Genomic DNA, 15,745 nt, shown 5'->3' with positions numbered 1-15,745 from the left:
TCTGTCCTGTATCTAGCTCCATGCTTAGAGCGCAGAGTCAATCAATTTATATTGTCAAAGTTTCTTCGACTCCTAGGGCCGCGCCTGAGGTGGTGTGAAGAACTGGAAGACGGGAAGGTCCGTGCTGGCAGCTGTGTGGCCCGTGCGTGTCAGTTAGGTCAGGTCAGGCTGCTGGCACCTCGCGGAGCGAGCGGCCTTCCCCAGGGCCGGGAAGTCGGAGCCTGACCCTTGGTGTGCCGCACAGCGTGAGGAGCAGGTGAGGATGCAGGGCCGTAGGTTTTCAGAGCTGGGGGAATGATCTTTGCCATTTCCTTCCTTCCCTCGTTTTTTATCACAACCACTAGTGCAAGCAAGGGTGTTTTCAAAAACTCCAGGTTTCACAAGGCAATAAATGTAATAACTAAATACATATATAAAAAAATTACCTCGTTAAATAAATGTACATATGTCTGATTTTCACTAACCCATATAACATGGCTAATCGAGACAGAAATTAAGGACCTCTCTGGCTCATAATGTTATGAAAGGTTGGGATCTATGTCTGTAAATGGTGTCCCTTTCAAATAACATAAACACACACAATAGGGACATCAAGGTAAGATGATACTGGCATTTTGTTGATATGCATAGAATATCTTAGTTTTTCTCTGAAACATGCATCTAATGAAGATGAATTTTTTTTTTTTATCATTTTGCCCTTTGTTCTTTTTATCATTTAAGTGTATATAAGATATCAATAAAAGAAATTCTCAATGTGCAGGCTGCTCAAGATCTGCAACGGTAATGTAAATTTAGACCTGCCTTATACAAGGGAAATCTAGAAGTCTGCTGGCTTCAACCTCAAGGCCCCACAAAGATTTATATAAAACATTCCACTGCAGAGTCCTTTGGTACGAAAAATACTCCTTTATCAGTTTGTGTTACTGGGTGGCCTCAAGGAAATGGTAACTTTTCATGAATAGCTGGATCCTTTTATAATTTCATTTTCACCATTAAGTTTATTAAACAAAACACTACAAGCTAAGGCACCAGCAATGACATCTGAAACCCTTGTCTGTAGCTATGGCTTCGTCCGGCAGTTATTTTCCCACCCACAGCCGGCCTTTAATGGAACTGCGAGATTCAAAAGTCAATTTCAACAAAAGTTACTGTTAAGGCTCAAACAGGGGAAATGATATAAACTAAGCTAAAACAGACCTTCGAATAAGAGCTATAAAAGTGAACCTAATTTTAAAGAGCAAAAGAAACTGGCAGAGCTAGAAGTCTGGACAGCCTCCGGTGCCCTGTCTGCCAAGGCAGAGAGAAGACGGCGGTGACTCGCTCCTCTTTGCCCTTGCGGACCACAGCTGACTTGGCTTCTCCTTCATCGGAGCCACACTGGGCCGATTTAGCTCACTCCCATAGTTTCTTTCAATGGGGTTTACTTGCTTATGAATCTGAGGGTAAGGATTACAGGGATGTGGAATTAGAACTTATTGGATCGCTGTCAGTGTGCGGAACAGTTAACAGACTATATCTTATTTGACTGTCTTACCATTTATATGGGGGTTAGGCAATGTTATCGCATAGGATCGATGAGAGACTGAGATTACCTGAAGAATAAAAAGTTAAATAACTTTCAAGTTTACGTGGCTAGTGTGTGATGGAATTAAAATCTGATTGGCTTCAAAATCTCTCTTCTTTCCAGTTTGTGTATTATTTGTCCAAGAACAGATTTTGGGACCCACCTTGGTGTTAGTATTAAGCTGCCATTAGGCACTGTGGTTAGTCTTACAAATGGTCCACCTCCAGTAGAGAAAACGGGCATTGATGAGTTTCCATTCCTAGGGAAAAACACACATATAGATAAAGCAAAAACACAAATAAAAAACCAGAAACTAAACTGTAGTTATTCAATGCTGTGGATATTGAAAGAAATTATGGAATTCCATACAAAGAAATTAACATTTTAATACAAAACTTCAAGTGTTATGCTATCTAAAAGATGGTACAAGTTAGTAATATTACCCATAATGACATAGATATAACTTGAATTTTTGCTAAATGCCTCAAGTTCTTGTTTGCGTGCTTAACAAAGTTAAAATCAGTGTATGTATAACTTGGGTGTCTGATTTTTTCATTTGCCTTATGTATATTGTCCAATAGGTTCTCTGGTGATCAATTTTAATGACTACCTCACCGAATCGCTGCATCATATTTATTAAACTTTGTTCCCATCGAGTGAAATTCATCCTTTAAAAAATGCATGTTTGCCAAAGAGCAATCTAGATAAAGGAAAACTTCTGTGTTTACCATTCCAGATGTTGCTGTGTCCTTCATAGTTCATTCAATTCAAAACCTAACAAGCCCTAATTTAAAGCCAGAAGTTATGTGTTGCTCTGAAAAAGAAAGTATGCACCTTGGACCTCCAAGTGTCACCTGGTGAGCCAGAATGGGATGGAGATAACTCCATGTGACAGAAGCCATTCAATCCCTAGTGTTTCTTTTCCCTGAAAATCTGTCACATCTGTGCTCTCAACTGTGAGATAATTTCTCTCAATTATCCTGACTCTTCCTGAGGCTCAGCTAGACTCTCAGCTTCTCAATGCCTAACCCTGTTTTCGGCCTTTTATTAATTCCAGATTTTGATTTTCATATAAAACGATGCCTTCAGGCTGCAGACATCCGGATCCCTGCTTTCTCTGGTTAGCAGGGAGGTGAGGCAGTGCCTACCTTTTCTGGTAGCACCATGGACCCACCCATTGCCTCTTCAAAAGCCAACACTCCCCCTTTCTATCTGTGCGGGAATTTCCAAGGCACACTCATAGATGTCACGATCAACAAGAGAAGAAAACCTTGGTAGAGGATATTTCCTCTCTCTTTCAGGTGAAAAAATGACTTAAAAAAACGGAAAGTGTTTGTCCTGTACCCTTCACTCACTGACCAAAGAGCTGGAGCCGCGGAGTCTATCATTAATGTCTCAGAATTTAGTCTCTTGCACTTCTTTTTATTTTTGTCATTTGAAATATTGGATTTTATTTTATTGCAAATTTTATCAAGGTTTTAAAAGAAATGATTAATACTACAATTAATGGTCAAAGATTGATTTAATGGTTATAATGTGAGTTGTGGGTAAGAGGCTTGAGCTTTAAGCCAGACTATGGGGTTAAAACCCTGGCCCTACGAGTGGCTCGGTAACACAAATTCTCAACCAGTAGCTTCTTTTGTTTCCTCACCTTTACCAGGGAGATACAATGATGGTTTTAACCTTATAGGGTTGTTGTGAGGATTAAATAACATAAGACGTGAAGCCCTGAGCATAAGTGCTCAGTAAGTGGTTTTGGAAATTCGATTATATTTTGGATATTGTTGTTATTTGGGTAAGCCTATCTCAGAGATGTGGATTTAAGATGCTCCCATTATCTCTAGCTGTTTTTATTCCATCCCTTGGCTATCTCTTTTGAGACAGACCCTGAGGGGGATGCATTAATTTCTCTGGAAATGTAAAATGAAATCTGGACAAAATTAAACTGAAAATATATTGAAAAATTATTTATAAATCAGTTTTTGTCTAGTATCTATTTCTTATACACCTACCACTGGCATTGCCCTGGGATGAGATTGGCAAGTATATTTTTACCATAAGCCTATTCCAGATAAAGGAAGGCTAGATAGGAAGCTTTAAGAATAAAGAACATAGTAAATAAAGAATGTATTTAAAGAATAAAGAATTTAGTAAATGCTAACTTTTCTACCCTGGAATGCTCAAGTAGTCATCCATAGGGCCATGTTGGGCTCCACACATGAACTGATGGACTTTAATCTGACCTGAGTATTGAACTACATTCGGCTGCAACATGGAATGGAAACTCTGGGCACGGGCCCTGTTTCTGCCTTTCCTGAACCCCAGCTGCCCCTCTTCCAGGACTGGCTTGGGGAAAATGGAACATTGCAACCTGAAAAATGTAACTTTATGCAAATAAAGCCTTCTTCCACACACCACCTTTCTGTGGGGGCTTCCGAAAATTCTTATTTCAGCTCCACCCCAAGAACCTCGCTTCCCCAAACGACAGGGGAGTTTCATCTACCAGAAAAAATATTATCTTATATTCTGAGATTGTCTTCTCTACATTTTTAGTCTCAAACTTTACATGAGAAAATAGACTGCAGTTAATGGTACAGATATGTTGTTTTGGGTTATTTAGATTTAGACAAAACCTTTGTTTGGAAAAAAACTTATGAAGCAATCACATAATTAAATTTGTGTAGGAAATATGGCTATCAGCAACCTAGGAGTGGTGTATATAGGCTCTCAGTTCATATGAACATTTCCTGGTGTCAGCACTGGATATTAGAATTGGGAATTTGAGACAGACTACCTGCCTTTGAAATCCTGCCAAGTTCAACTCATCCTTTTTTGTACTGAACACAATTTATTCCAGTTTATATTCACAGTAAACAGAATATAAGTGGCAGAAAACGTTTACAACAAAGTATTTCTTATGTTAATAAATGATGGAGATAATAAAACTATATTTTAAATGTTCTTGGCAAACTAAGGGGTTAGCAATTTTATGCTGTTACTGTTTTTAAAAAACAAAATCTTAGAACAACTGAAAAATTAAATTAAGAGAGAAGCTCTGTGAATATAAAAATGCAACTGAGTTCCTGCCTCGGGTTTTTTGTTTGTTTGTTTGTTTTTTCTTGCAAGGAAATTAGTTGTTAATTTTTAGAGAGGCACTCTGTCCAGTTTACGACTAGAGCTGGCATATTTTAAATCCTGGAAACTGGTTCCAGCTCTGCAGATTTAGATAACTCTATCACGTATTTGCACAGCTGTTGGAAATCAGAAGTTTGGTGCCACATAGAAAAGCCCAGAGAGCATTGCCTTTTTGACATGCTAATGACTCCTGACTACCTATATCTAAATTTTATTACCATTTGTATAGGTTGTGCACCTTCAAAGAGCTCCCGAGGCTTCAGGGAAACCTATTCTACGTGAGAATAAAAGCACATAGATGCAGCTCACTATTATTATGTGAGAGGTTGTATACTGATTATAAAAATACTCGTATACTCACAGATGAATTTAGGGAAAGAAAGAAGGCTATCCCAAGGCATCTTGCACGGTATTAAATCTTCTGCCTTTCTTCTCAGGCCCTGCTTAGGTTTCTCTCTTTGTCTCCCTCCTCAGACTGTTAGCTGTGATAAGAATTCCTCCCTAAAGCAGGAGCTTAGGTAGGGATGCTTAAAGCTTTTAGACACATTAAAGCTAAAAAAATAACCAATCCTGTAAATGCGGCAGCCAGGCGCTGCAGCTCATTTCACACTCCCAAGAGGTTTAAGTAATGAACTGAGCCAGGTGGGATTGGCCGGAAAAGAATTTTTTTTTGAGAAGAATGGACTTTCCTTTTCAGATTGGAGGGAAAGGAGAGGATTGATTTGGCAGAACAGAAGGTAAGGGAGAGCATTTTAATAGGCTGGGGATCAGTGAATTAAAAGGATTTAAGGCAAAGGATGGGGAGAGTCCCACTAGGAGATTTGGGACATGTGTGCTGTTCATTAAGCACGGACTGAACTGGATGCCTCTAAACTACAACTGCTTCTTCATTTGCCACATTTATAGCAGCACATCGAACGCTCGCCCAGCACGGTGATAGCTTTCAGCAAACAGGTAAGCTTAATAAATTTTAGATTTTTCTGACCTCAACTCTTAAAAATTCTGTGACACACAGAAGAAGAGAAATGCCAATAGAAGAAATGATCTTCACTTAATCGATTTTCTCCTTGGTGCAAGAGGGAAACGAATGGGCCCATCTGTAGCTGCTCTCTGCTCTCTTAGAGATGTAACGGCTTTAGGAAGGAAACAAACGCTTGGCATCTCCTACCCAAAATGTGGCTGAAAGAAGTGAAACCTAGGGGAGACTGTCAGAGACAGGATCCATGGACAACATCTTGGACAACCTGGTTTTAATCCCTCGTCCTATATCCTTGATTCATTTTGTTGGGGCCCGGGGTGGGCTGCCCCACGAAATACCACAACAGCATGTTGGTTATTTTGGACTAAAATCACCCGAGAAGCAGCAAGAGCAGGAAGAGCTCTCTGACCCTCCTCTGTCCCCAAAAAACAGGAAATAAGGGTCTGTGCGAGGTGGCCTCCCGCTTCGGAAGGACCGAGAGACAACCTTATCGCAAGAGTTGTCAAACCCAGAGCCCAAAAGCCTGTATGAACCACCCTCGGACATCTTTACTAATTTACTACCCGCGCCCAGACTTCGTTTAGGTTCCCTCCTGAGGAATTCCCACGCCTGCTTAGGCTCCTTCCCACGAGCACTGACTTGGTCTCGTCCATTTCTCACGCATTTATTGCTTCTTTGTCTAAAAAGTACAGAAAGGTGCCTAGTTTTCCACCTCCCTGAGCCTCATTTCACGATCTGAGCATCGCATTGTGACTCTACTGTGCACATGCATTAAATTGTGCTTTTTTCTCTCCTGTTAATCCAGTCTTGTGTCAATTTTATTATATTATAACTAGTCCAGCCAGAGAACTAAAGGAGGGTAGAGTGGGTGGATTATCTCCCGCTCTCATACAACTTGTGACGTCGTTTTCTCAGCTGCCACTGGAGTTTATCGTTGAGGAGGCATAGGACCTACACTCCACATGTGCCAGGAGGTTTTCTCCCCGCGCATTTTTCCAGTGCGTTATTAATCTCTAAGGACACCCGTGCAACATTTCCTTTAGAATTTGGTGTCCAGAGAACTCTGTCTTCCCTATGGAACTGGTAGCATGTATCTTATCAGAATTAAAGTCATGTGACTTTTACTGTTTTCTTTTTTGCCTGGGTTTCCAGAAATCTCAGCTACAAATATTAGTAATTATGCTTACTCCGAGTGTTTTACAGATTTGCCCTTTTATCCATTTGGAAATTATTTTCACCTAATACGCTGTTATTCTTACTGCATATACTTTTGTTATAAATCACTCCCCTTTCTTTTGAAAAGATAAGGTTATTGGGCGGAAAAAAGATGAGAGAATGGAAGGAAATAAGAGAGAAATGAGGAGAAGGACATGAGGAAGGGAGCAAAAAATAAAGAAAAAACAAGGGAAGGAGAAAGAAGGAAAAATGGAAGGAAAGTAAAAAGAAAGTATATTCAATTTTAGCAGTTTTAATCAAAATTGCCCCTGGTTTCATAGAATATACGGCATTATTTACAAGTTGAGCAGCTGGAAACACTTTTTTTAGAAGAGAAAATGACTTCTGGTTTTTAATGGCTTAGCAGAGCAAGTCAACTGCGTCGTTCATTCACTGGGGAAGGGACAGGGGAGGCGCTTCTCTAAGAACTACAGTTATCACTTTAGAAATCACTAGTCTAAGTGTCTTGAACACTTATTCCGGCATCAGTGTAAAATGTTTTCTTTCATGCTTTGATCAGAGACATGGAAACGTTGTTCAAAGCTCTTTTTACTTATGCATGCTATCAATGGCAGGGAATGGAAATGTTTCCTTTTAAAAAGGGAAGGTTGATGAAATCTGCCTCGTACAATTTACTAGGACCTTTGGGGGATTGCATTTTGTAGCCTATCTGCATAAATAATCTTGAGAGACCACAGTGCCTTTTTAATAAATTGACTCCTAAATTACTTTCCAGGGTACCAAACACATCATTTTAAACTCGCTGAGTCTCCTCTGCATTACCATGTGCCAGCCCAGACAAATTCTCATTAAGGCTATAACTTTCTTTCAATTACCGGGGCACGATGGGGACTATTTAATAAGTGCAGGCCCAAAGATTAAAGTCTTCGCAGAGATTACCTGACTCATTTCTGAAGAAAGCCAGTGCCTGACCTTCATCAAAAACATTGCCTCGGAGGCAGTGGGATGGACTGCTTGCTTTACATTCACTAAAAAATCTAGTTCTTTGTCCCAGTCTCCAGATGGAAGGACTGTGATTCATAGGAAATGAGGTCAGTGAACTAGAGAGTGAAACCTGGCTGGGGGAAAACATGTAAATAGACAGTACACAGTTGTGCGGAATTGGCTGTCACCCCCTCAGCTCAGGCCAATTTCTAGACAGCCTTTCCTGACACGCACAAATTGGGTAGGTTCTCCTGTAGCTCACTGACTTTATCACATTATATTGTAATGATCTATTTATGTGACTATCTCCACCCCATCGGAAGCAGAAACAATGTCTTATTCATCCAGGGGACAGACACGGTATCATTGCTAACGCTTAGATTTCTGATCTGGGGGTAACCAAAATAACATATTTATATTAGCAGCCATTAAAAATAATAAAAGGTATGTGTCCCTTCCAATACATTCTCTCATGCAATTGTAGGGGTCAGCATTATGCTACGACCCCACATATTTCATTCAGATTCACTGAAAAAAACCTTCTGTCAAAGAAGGTGTTGATCGTTTGATCTTTGTAAATGACTCATCTTAATCCCACATGTCCTCCAGGAAGCAATTTGGTTCAGATTCACAAACCACAGCAGAAAAAACTCGTTTATAATCATACAGCGTTGTTTAGAAGGGTGGGGGATTGGATCACGAGCCCCCGTGCGGTGAAAGCCCAGCGTACCTGTCATTCGGATCCATCAATCGTGGGAGCAAGGTCGAGGGGCCAGTCCCTTAGCCGACTCTTCACTACGTTTCCGAGTCTATAAAACGGCCCCTCAGTCTTACTGGCGACCCTAATAGTGGAAGCAAATGGCTTCCCAGGCCTCCCTGTATGAATTCACCATCAAACTAAAATCGGCTTTAAAGTGGGAACCTGGAACCAATGCCACTTACCCCGTGCTTTACCTGCAGTGTTGATAAACACAACTGTCATCTTCAGTGTTTGGCTGACTCTTCATCAAAGTAGTATTATTCCTCTACAGCTCACCTGCCTTCAAGACTCTGTGTCTCAAAGCCCCATGTGGAAAGTGTTCTTGTTATAATACAAGGTACAATGTATAACACGGGTAATATATACAAAGTGCAGGAAGTTTCCAACTAATAGGCACAGACCAAACTGATGATTTTTTATATAATGGGTGATAAAACTCACTGCCTCCCTTTGCCTCTTGAGAGAAACTGACTTTCTATTGAGCCTGACATCCCTTAAATGGGGCTTCGAGCTGGGGAGTTCCCACTCTAAATGAACAGCATTTTAGGAGGTAAAGGGAGTTGACAGCTTTCAATCCAACTGCAAGAAGTTACGGAGCATTTTTGACACTCTGACTAGAACCTCAACACATTTTCCTATTGTAAAATATCTCTGTGTGGTTGCTAGGCCCTTGTCAATAATACACAATATAATTCTCCCAGTCTACTAGAAATTAAGCAGCTATTATGGGTTACACTAAGACCCAACCATTATACTGACGGTATTTCCAGTGGAAAATATGTTTGGGGTTAAAAAAATAATCATTTAAAAATAAATTTTGAAAACCTGTGTATAGCATGAAGACTGTTATGTGAATTATTACTCAATTAGAAAGAAAGGCTCCTTATTATAAGGAAAGCAATCAATTATGTTTGATTTTGATGAATTAGGAATAATTGAGATAATTGCCAATTGCTGAGAGCATGGGTGGATTCTGAAATTATTTTCCTTTGTAATTTTATGTACTCTTTTGGAATAAATTAGAAAATCATTTCTCAGTTCAGGACAGAAAAACAAATGACATAATGGACAACTTTTGACATACCTTTAGATAAATAGATATACCTACATTTACATGCACATATTATACATATATATAATGAATTATTTACTGCTTGAACAAGTGTTTATTTAGCACTTACATTTTTAGATAAGGCTGTCTAGATGTTAGCAATACAATAATGGATAAAATAGACATGGTTCTTATATTTATAAACTTCATAGTTTAATATGAGAAGCCAAACTGTAAATAATATAGTGCTATGACTGATAGGAAGGTAAATAATGATCACGGTGAACTTTATATTTGATGTAACATATCATGACATTAGACTGGGAAGTATGACAGTTTTTTGGTGAGTCATTAATATGGAATTATCACTTGTATTATTTTTCTTGGGAAAGTCTTAAAATTTTGAATATCTTTCCTCACAACTATTACATTGCTACAAATTTTCAAAAACAAACAAATAAAAAAACCTATTGTAAACATGTTACAAAGATATAGAAAAAATATGTTCGCTGCATGCTTGTGATTAGTTATATATATTATGATATAGCATAAAATGAAATACTTAATTTCTTTAAAATAATCTGTAGAATATATTTAATGACATGAGAAATGCTCATTTATAAGAAGGCTGTAAAACATAGCATAATGTACTAGTTTGTGTGATTTTATAATTTTCTATATACTTATATTTATATCACATTTATTGAAAAGCTATTCATAGCGATTATATTTTGAGAATGGGGTAATCAAGATTTTTTTCTTCCTTTTGCTCATGTGTATTTTCTAAATTCATAGCTTCCCAAAATTTTAACTATCTTAATAAGCCCAGTTGGATACCAAATAAAAAGTCTGAAAATTTCAAAAAGATAGCTGAGCAGAATTACTTACCCTAGTCCTAGCAGCTGGCACACATCATTTGAAATCTGGGCTGTCCAGTTCTCCGCACAAGCTACATGCCATATGCTCTGGATTCTGAACTGCACCAAACCATTGTTGTTCAGGGTGCCATTGAAGAGACGCACTAGAGAGATTAGACATGGGGTCATTTTGACCTAAGTTGAGAAAAGTAAATGATGGACTCTGAAATAAATGTCCAAAGTTCTTAATGTTTAGAGTTTAGAGATTGTCATTTTTCTTAAGAGTATGTTGGAAGGCCTAAGTTAAAAACACAAATTTGGTGGACTTAATTTTTCTCTTTATATAACAGTTTTCTCATGGACGAAATAGAGCTAATTCTTATATGTTATGATTACCTTACAGCACTTAGTTACAGAGCATGGCACAGAATAAGCAGCATTAAATATTTGCTCAGAAACAAAAGCAAGACATAGTAAAAGTAGCCATTACTCATGATATTACAGAGATCTGGAGTGGGACTGGACCCACTTGAAGACTCAAGGCAGAAGGAGTAGTAGGGAATGAAGGAACAGGAATGCAAGAACCACGTCTAAGAAAATCAGTTATAAGTAAAGAGTGTGCCTCCATACAGAGGCAATACTCAGAGTATATAATGAGTGGTGTTTGAGCGCCTCGTGTGGGCTGTTGTCTCTTGGTGGTATTTTATGCCTTCTACCTAAATATAGGTTGTCCTAAACTTAAAGTTATTAAGTATGGTAAATTTAAACAAAACATAAATAAACGGGGACTGCATTTTTACTTTTTACTAGAGTAGGGGTAAAGGTGCTGAATTCACTGGAACATGTTCATCCCCTACAGCTCAACACATGCACTGAGCAACACATTCATAATCTTCCTTTCACATTTGTAGAATCTAAATTTAGACGCTAACGTGATCAAAGCATTTTCCTAAAAGAGAAACCTACCACAGTGTGCTTCGTCTGAGCCATCCTTGCAGTGTGGAAGACTGTCGCAGAGATTCCCCAGCGGGATACACTCTCCGTTCTTACACTGAAAACTGTCTTCGTTGCAGGGCTCTACGGGAAAGAATATATATTGCAGAGGATAAAGAAATGACAAAGAGATGACTGCAGAGTAGCCATCCCATTTCTGTTGCTTTAAACGACCTTTTTACACAGCACATGGTTGAGCTAGCTTTGCTATTGAATGAGGCTATACACTTGGTGGCTCATAATGCCTCAGAAACAGGAGTGTCGAAGCCAGAGATGTGACTTCAGAAGAGTGTGGATGAAACCACAGCATCTCCTTGACAGCAGGGCACAGGGCAAGACACACCCCTCCCTCACGATCTTTATTAATCTTTCTTCAATAAATTCCTCCATCCCAAAGTGAACATACAAGCACCACTTCTTGAAAAATATTAGACTAAACTTAAGTATAGTGAAAAATTTCAAGGGAAATGGTGATTTTAGTTCCTAAAGTTTGTGGGCAGACAGCTCTATAAGAAAAGATTGATGTTCACCCTCCAAGTAGTGAACTCAGAAGTTGGCAAGTTGGCTGGCACTTGCCCTGCGGGTGGCGGTGGAGACAATCTGCATTTCACCTACGTGTAGGGCAGGGCATGGGCCTCACTTGGCCAGTGGACACTGGGAGCGATCACTGAGTGCCGGCCGCCTGACAGTGTGTGCAGGCCCCAGCGCAAAGACGCGGAGGGATGGGGCCTGAGGTGGGGCTTGGGGCTGAGTGCGGGTGTGGCAGGTCACCTAGGAGGAGCGTCACCCATGCCTGCAGTGAAGCAGTCCTGGGGAGCCGGGACAGAGGAACCCTCCAAGAATCCCGCCCTGCTCTACAAAGGAGCCGGGGCCTGGCCGGGCCCCACTGTTAGCCGGGGAATCTGGGGTGGCGCCGGCCGGCCTGCCTCTCCCGCAGCACCGGGGGGCCGGGGGCGCTGGGAGGAGAGGACAGTGGAGCACAGCCTAGGACAGCGTTTCACCCTTTGCCTTAAGCTCCGGGGCTCAGCTCTGTGCCCGAGCCGGGAGACGAAACAGCAGCTACTCCTTTGAATTAGATGGCATTAAAGTTCTGATGCTGTATTGGACAGTATATTTTAATATCTAAAGATGAGTCTTCGTGACCCAGTTAAGAAAATTTAATACCTGAATCAACTGGCAAAGGGAAGAGATTTGAAATAAAGTAGACGGAGAAAAGAGAGCTTTCTTGATCCCTGCTCTAAGCTGAATTTGCAATATGCCAGCGGTAATGCCCATAATGCCTTGTTTCTTTATCTTTCTATGCCCAGGGCATGACTAAATGCTAGGCACGAAAATGAAAATCTGTAGATTTTGTTAGACGTTAAGTGAACTGATTTACATTAAATGAATGATAGACCTCAAAAATCAGTATAAACCCTAGTAATAGAGTTGACACAATATAAAGCAATCTTTAAAAGTACAACTTTAAAAAGTACTTTTAAACTAGGCAACTGACTGGCTGATGATAACTCTATTGATTTGAAAAATATATGTGGATTCTATGCATTACGGAGATAAAATTTACTTATTTGAATTTGATTAGTGGTTAAACTGTGGGCTTAGTAATCATATGGCCTTGGTTTGATCTTCAATTTAGCCATTTCATTTTTATTTGTTTTTGACTTTGAATAAATAAATTAATATGAGAATCAGTTTCCTTGACTCTCAAATGGGAACAATTATTATTTATGTCTTAGGTGTATCATGAAAGTAAGTTTAAAAAATAAAATGTATTTAGTATATCAATATGAATACATTGAATGCTCACTAAATAATATTCTTAACAGCAAAAATAGTAATGTTTAAAAATCATCCTTTTTACTGATAATTTTAAGTTAACATTCTTGCTTTCAGGTGCCAGCTGTGTTCTTTTCCCCCGCAGACAACTGTATAAACAATAAGAAATCATAGCTAATCCATTCCTATGGGTATCTCACAACAATAATTGGAGATATTTGTATACATTATTTTCAACTTGGAAAAATTCTATATTTTTGAACCCAAATCTAAGTTACCTTAATAAAAAAATATTTTAAGGAAGACATGGCCTGGCTGTTTATTTCTAGAAATTTTTGCCCCATGAGAGAAGTTGATTACATATATCAAATGTAATATTATTAAGGGCGTTCTTGTAAATGTAATTATCAATTTGTTTCATGAACACATATTTTTAAACCAGATTAGTAAGATGATAAATGGATGAAGACATCTAAATATTATACAGGCAAGCATTAATATTTTAATTAATTTTATACTTTATTTTTGTAATATTAATTTTCCTTTAGAAAACAGAAGGCTTAAAACTAGGTATACATGTGTTTGTATTTCTATATTCTACTTAAGATCTGTACTTCAATATATATTACATTTATTTAAAAAGTTGACAGCCTAATTACATATCTGTGATCAAATATCTTAATATACTTATAGAATGTTAGTCACTGCTAGTTATTTTTAAATTATCTCATTACTTTGTTCTCATAGTTTGTTAAAATCATTTTTAAAAATATGTTCTCAGTGCCAGTAATTTAACAAGGGATAAATTGATTGATAGTTTTACTCTTTTACTAGTGTAGTCGAGCTTTATTTAATTGGAAAAGCACATATTTGTGGAATGGAAGTTTATCTGAATTAAAATATGAACGAAAGCATATATAAAGATTTGAAAATTATAATTCACTTTTGTGCTCTAATGAAAGATGTTAATGGTTATATCCTAGGAATCTAGAAAAATTAACTTGTTTCTGTAAGAAGAATGCATTGAATGAAAAAAAAATGCGCTATGGGGCAAAGTCATCTATTGTTACCAAACTGACTAAAAATTATAAATTTTGAAATGTTTAAATAAACTCTTTCAAAATTTTCCTTACATGCATGAACAGGATTCTTATTCTTTGCAACAACATAGAGCAGCTCAGCTTCATTAAGAAGTCTTTTAATCTGAAAGTTTAAGTCTCTGCGGCCTCTGAAATCTTATTTCTGATCGTTTTATGCTCATAGAGAGAGAGAAAAAGAAATATTGCTAAGAATTGAATTTCCCCATCTCCTTTTTATGAAGTCTCCAGTAGCCCTGCCTCATTTAGTCAACATATGCTTGGTTTTAAGTGGAACTGAATTGATCTCTAAGGCACAGGCCCCACAATCTAGGGAGGGCTCGAAACCCTTCAATGTAATCAGCTGCCAGTTCCACAGTTGCCTGATAAGACCACTAAATTCCAAATGCAGACCCTCAATATCAGAAAAGAGCAATGAGGAGATATTTATCTTTATAAATCTGTATTTCATACATTCTAGTCGAATGTAACTGGCAGTGTTAAAAATAAAGAAAGGAGATACAAAAATATATAATTGTTTTACATTTCAAATAAAGACTCTGGAAGTTGTCCCCAAAATATCTCAGAAGATAAATGAAGCATATAAATGCTGAACATTTATGATATCCCTTTTATACTTCTTCCAAAATGACCAGCCAAGCAGAGCACCAGTCTAAGCAGATATGTGTGCCCAACCTCTCTTTCCATTACGAGCTTTATTATCTTCCACTGCCAATTCCCTGTTTCTATAATTGCTTTTCAGTTTTTTTTGGTGTTAAAAATCTCTCTGGGAGAAGATTGTGCTGATGACAACTCAATCACTCAATTTTCTGCTCCCTAGCAGCATCTGTCCCGTGTCCAGGAGCGAGAAAACGCATTCCCAGAATGTTCACCACACAGTGATGGTCATGGACGACTCGCTCTAACTTCATTTGAGGGAATTTTCTCTAAATGATTTACTTCCTAAATAACATCATCATCGTGGCTGAAATCTAGCAAAAGGGCAAATAAATATAAACCACCTCTATACCATAAAGCTGGTATCTATTTTGTGTTGGAAGCAGTAGATTATGCTCTTTTGGCTTTTATGTTGACTAGAAATGGCTTATAATATTTTTCAAAATTCTTGGTGTTGTATTTATCTCCTTATAAAACTCTGATAAAAGCCAGTAACTGTAATATTTTTAATCAAAGACATGTGTTGCTCTCTGCCTTTTCACAACCTGTTCTTTCTCCACTTCTTTCCTCCCTCCTCACTTACAATTTAAAATATGCGCTTAAAGACTTACCATTCTCTAAAATTTTGCTTTAAGATGTTTTATCTTTTGCAGATGATGGAATGCCCGATAATCATTTCAATTGTTCGGAGTTATGAATAAATTTTCTCCCTTTTT

At 38.4% G+C, this 15,745-nt stretch overlaps 1 protein-coding gene across 1 annotated transcript in view; it reads right to left on the bottom strand.

Annotated features, from left to right (window-relative positions):
• Positions 1–15,745, bottom strand: part of TMPRSS15 (transmembrane serine protease 15) — a gene marked incomplete at both ends in the record, with an annotated part of 91,975 nt that overhangs the window by 15,699 nt on the left and 60,531 nt on the right. Inside the window, 3 exons of the mRNA XM_081138831.1 lie at positions 1,728–1,823; positions 10,538–10,670; positions 11,473–11,583. Coding sequence (XP_080994957.1) covers positions 1,728–1,823; positions 10,538–10,670; positions 11,473–11,583 — 340 coding nt within the window. The remainder of the gene's footprint in view (positions 1–1,727; positions 1,824–10,537; positions 10,671–11,472; positions 11,584–15,745) is intronic.

This window comes from Miniopterus schreibersii (assembly GCF_964146895.1).
Source record: "Miniopterus schreibersii genome assembly, chromosome: 5".
Taxonomy (NCBI): Eukaryota; Metazoa; Chordata; class Mammalia; order Chiroptera; family Miniopteridae; genus Miniopterus; species Miniopterus schreibersii.
The sequence above is the reverse complement of the archived record's forward strand: the minus strand, read 5'-3'. Positions and strand labels throughout refer to the sequence as shown.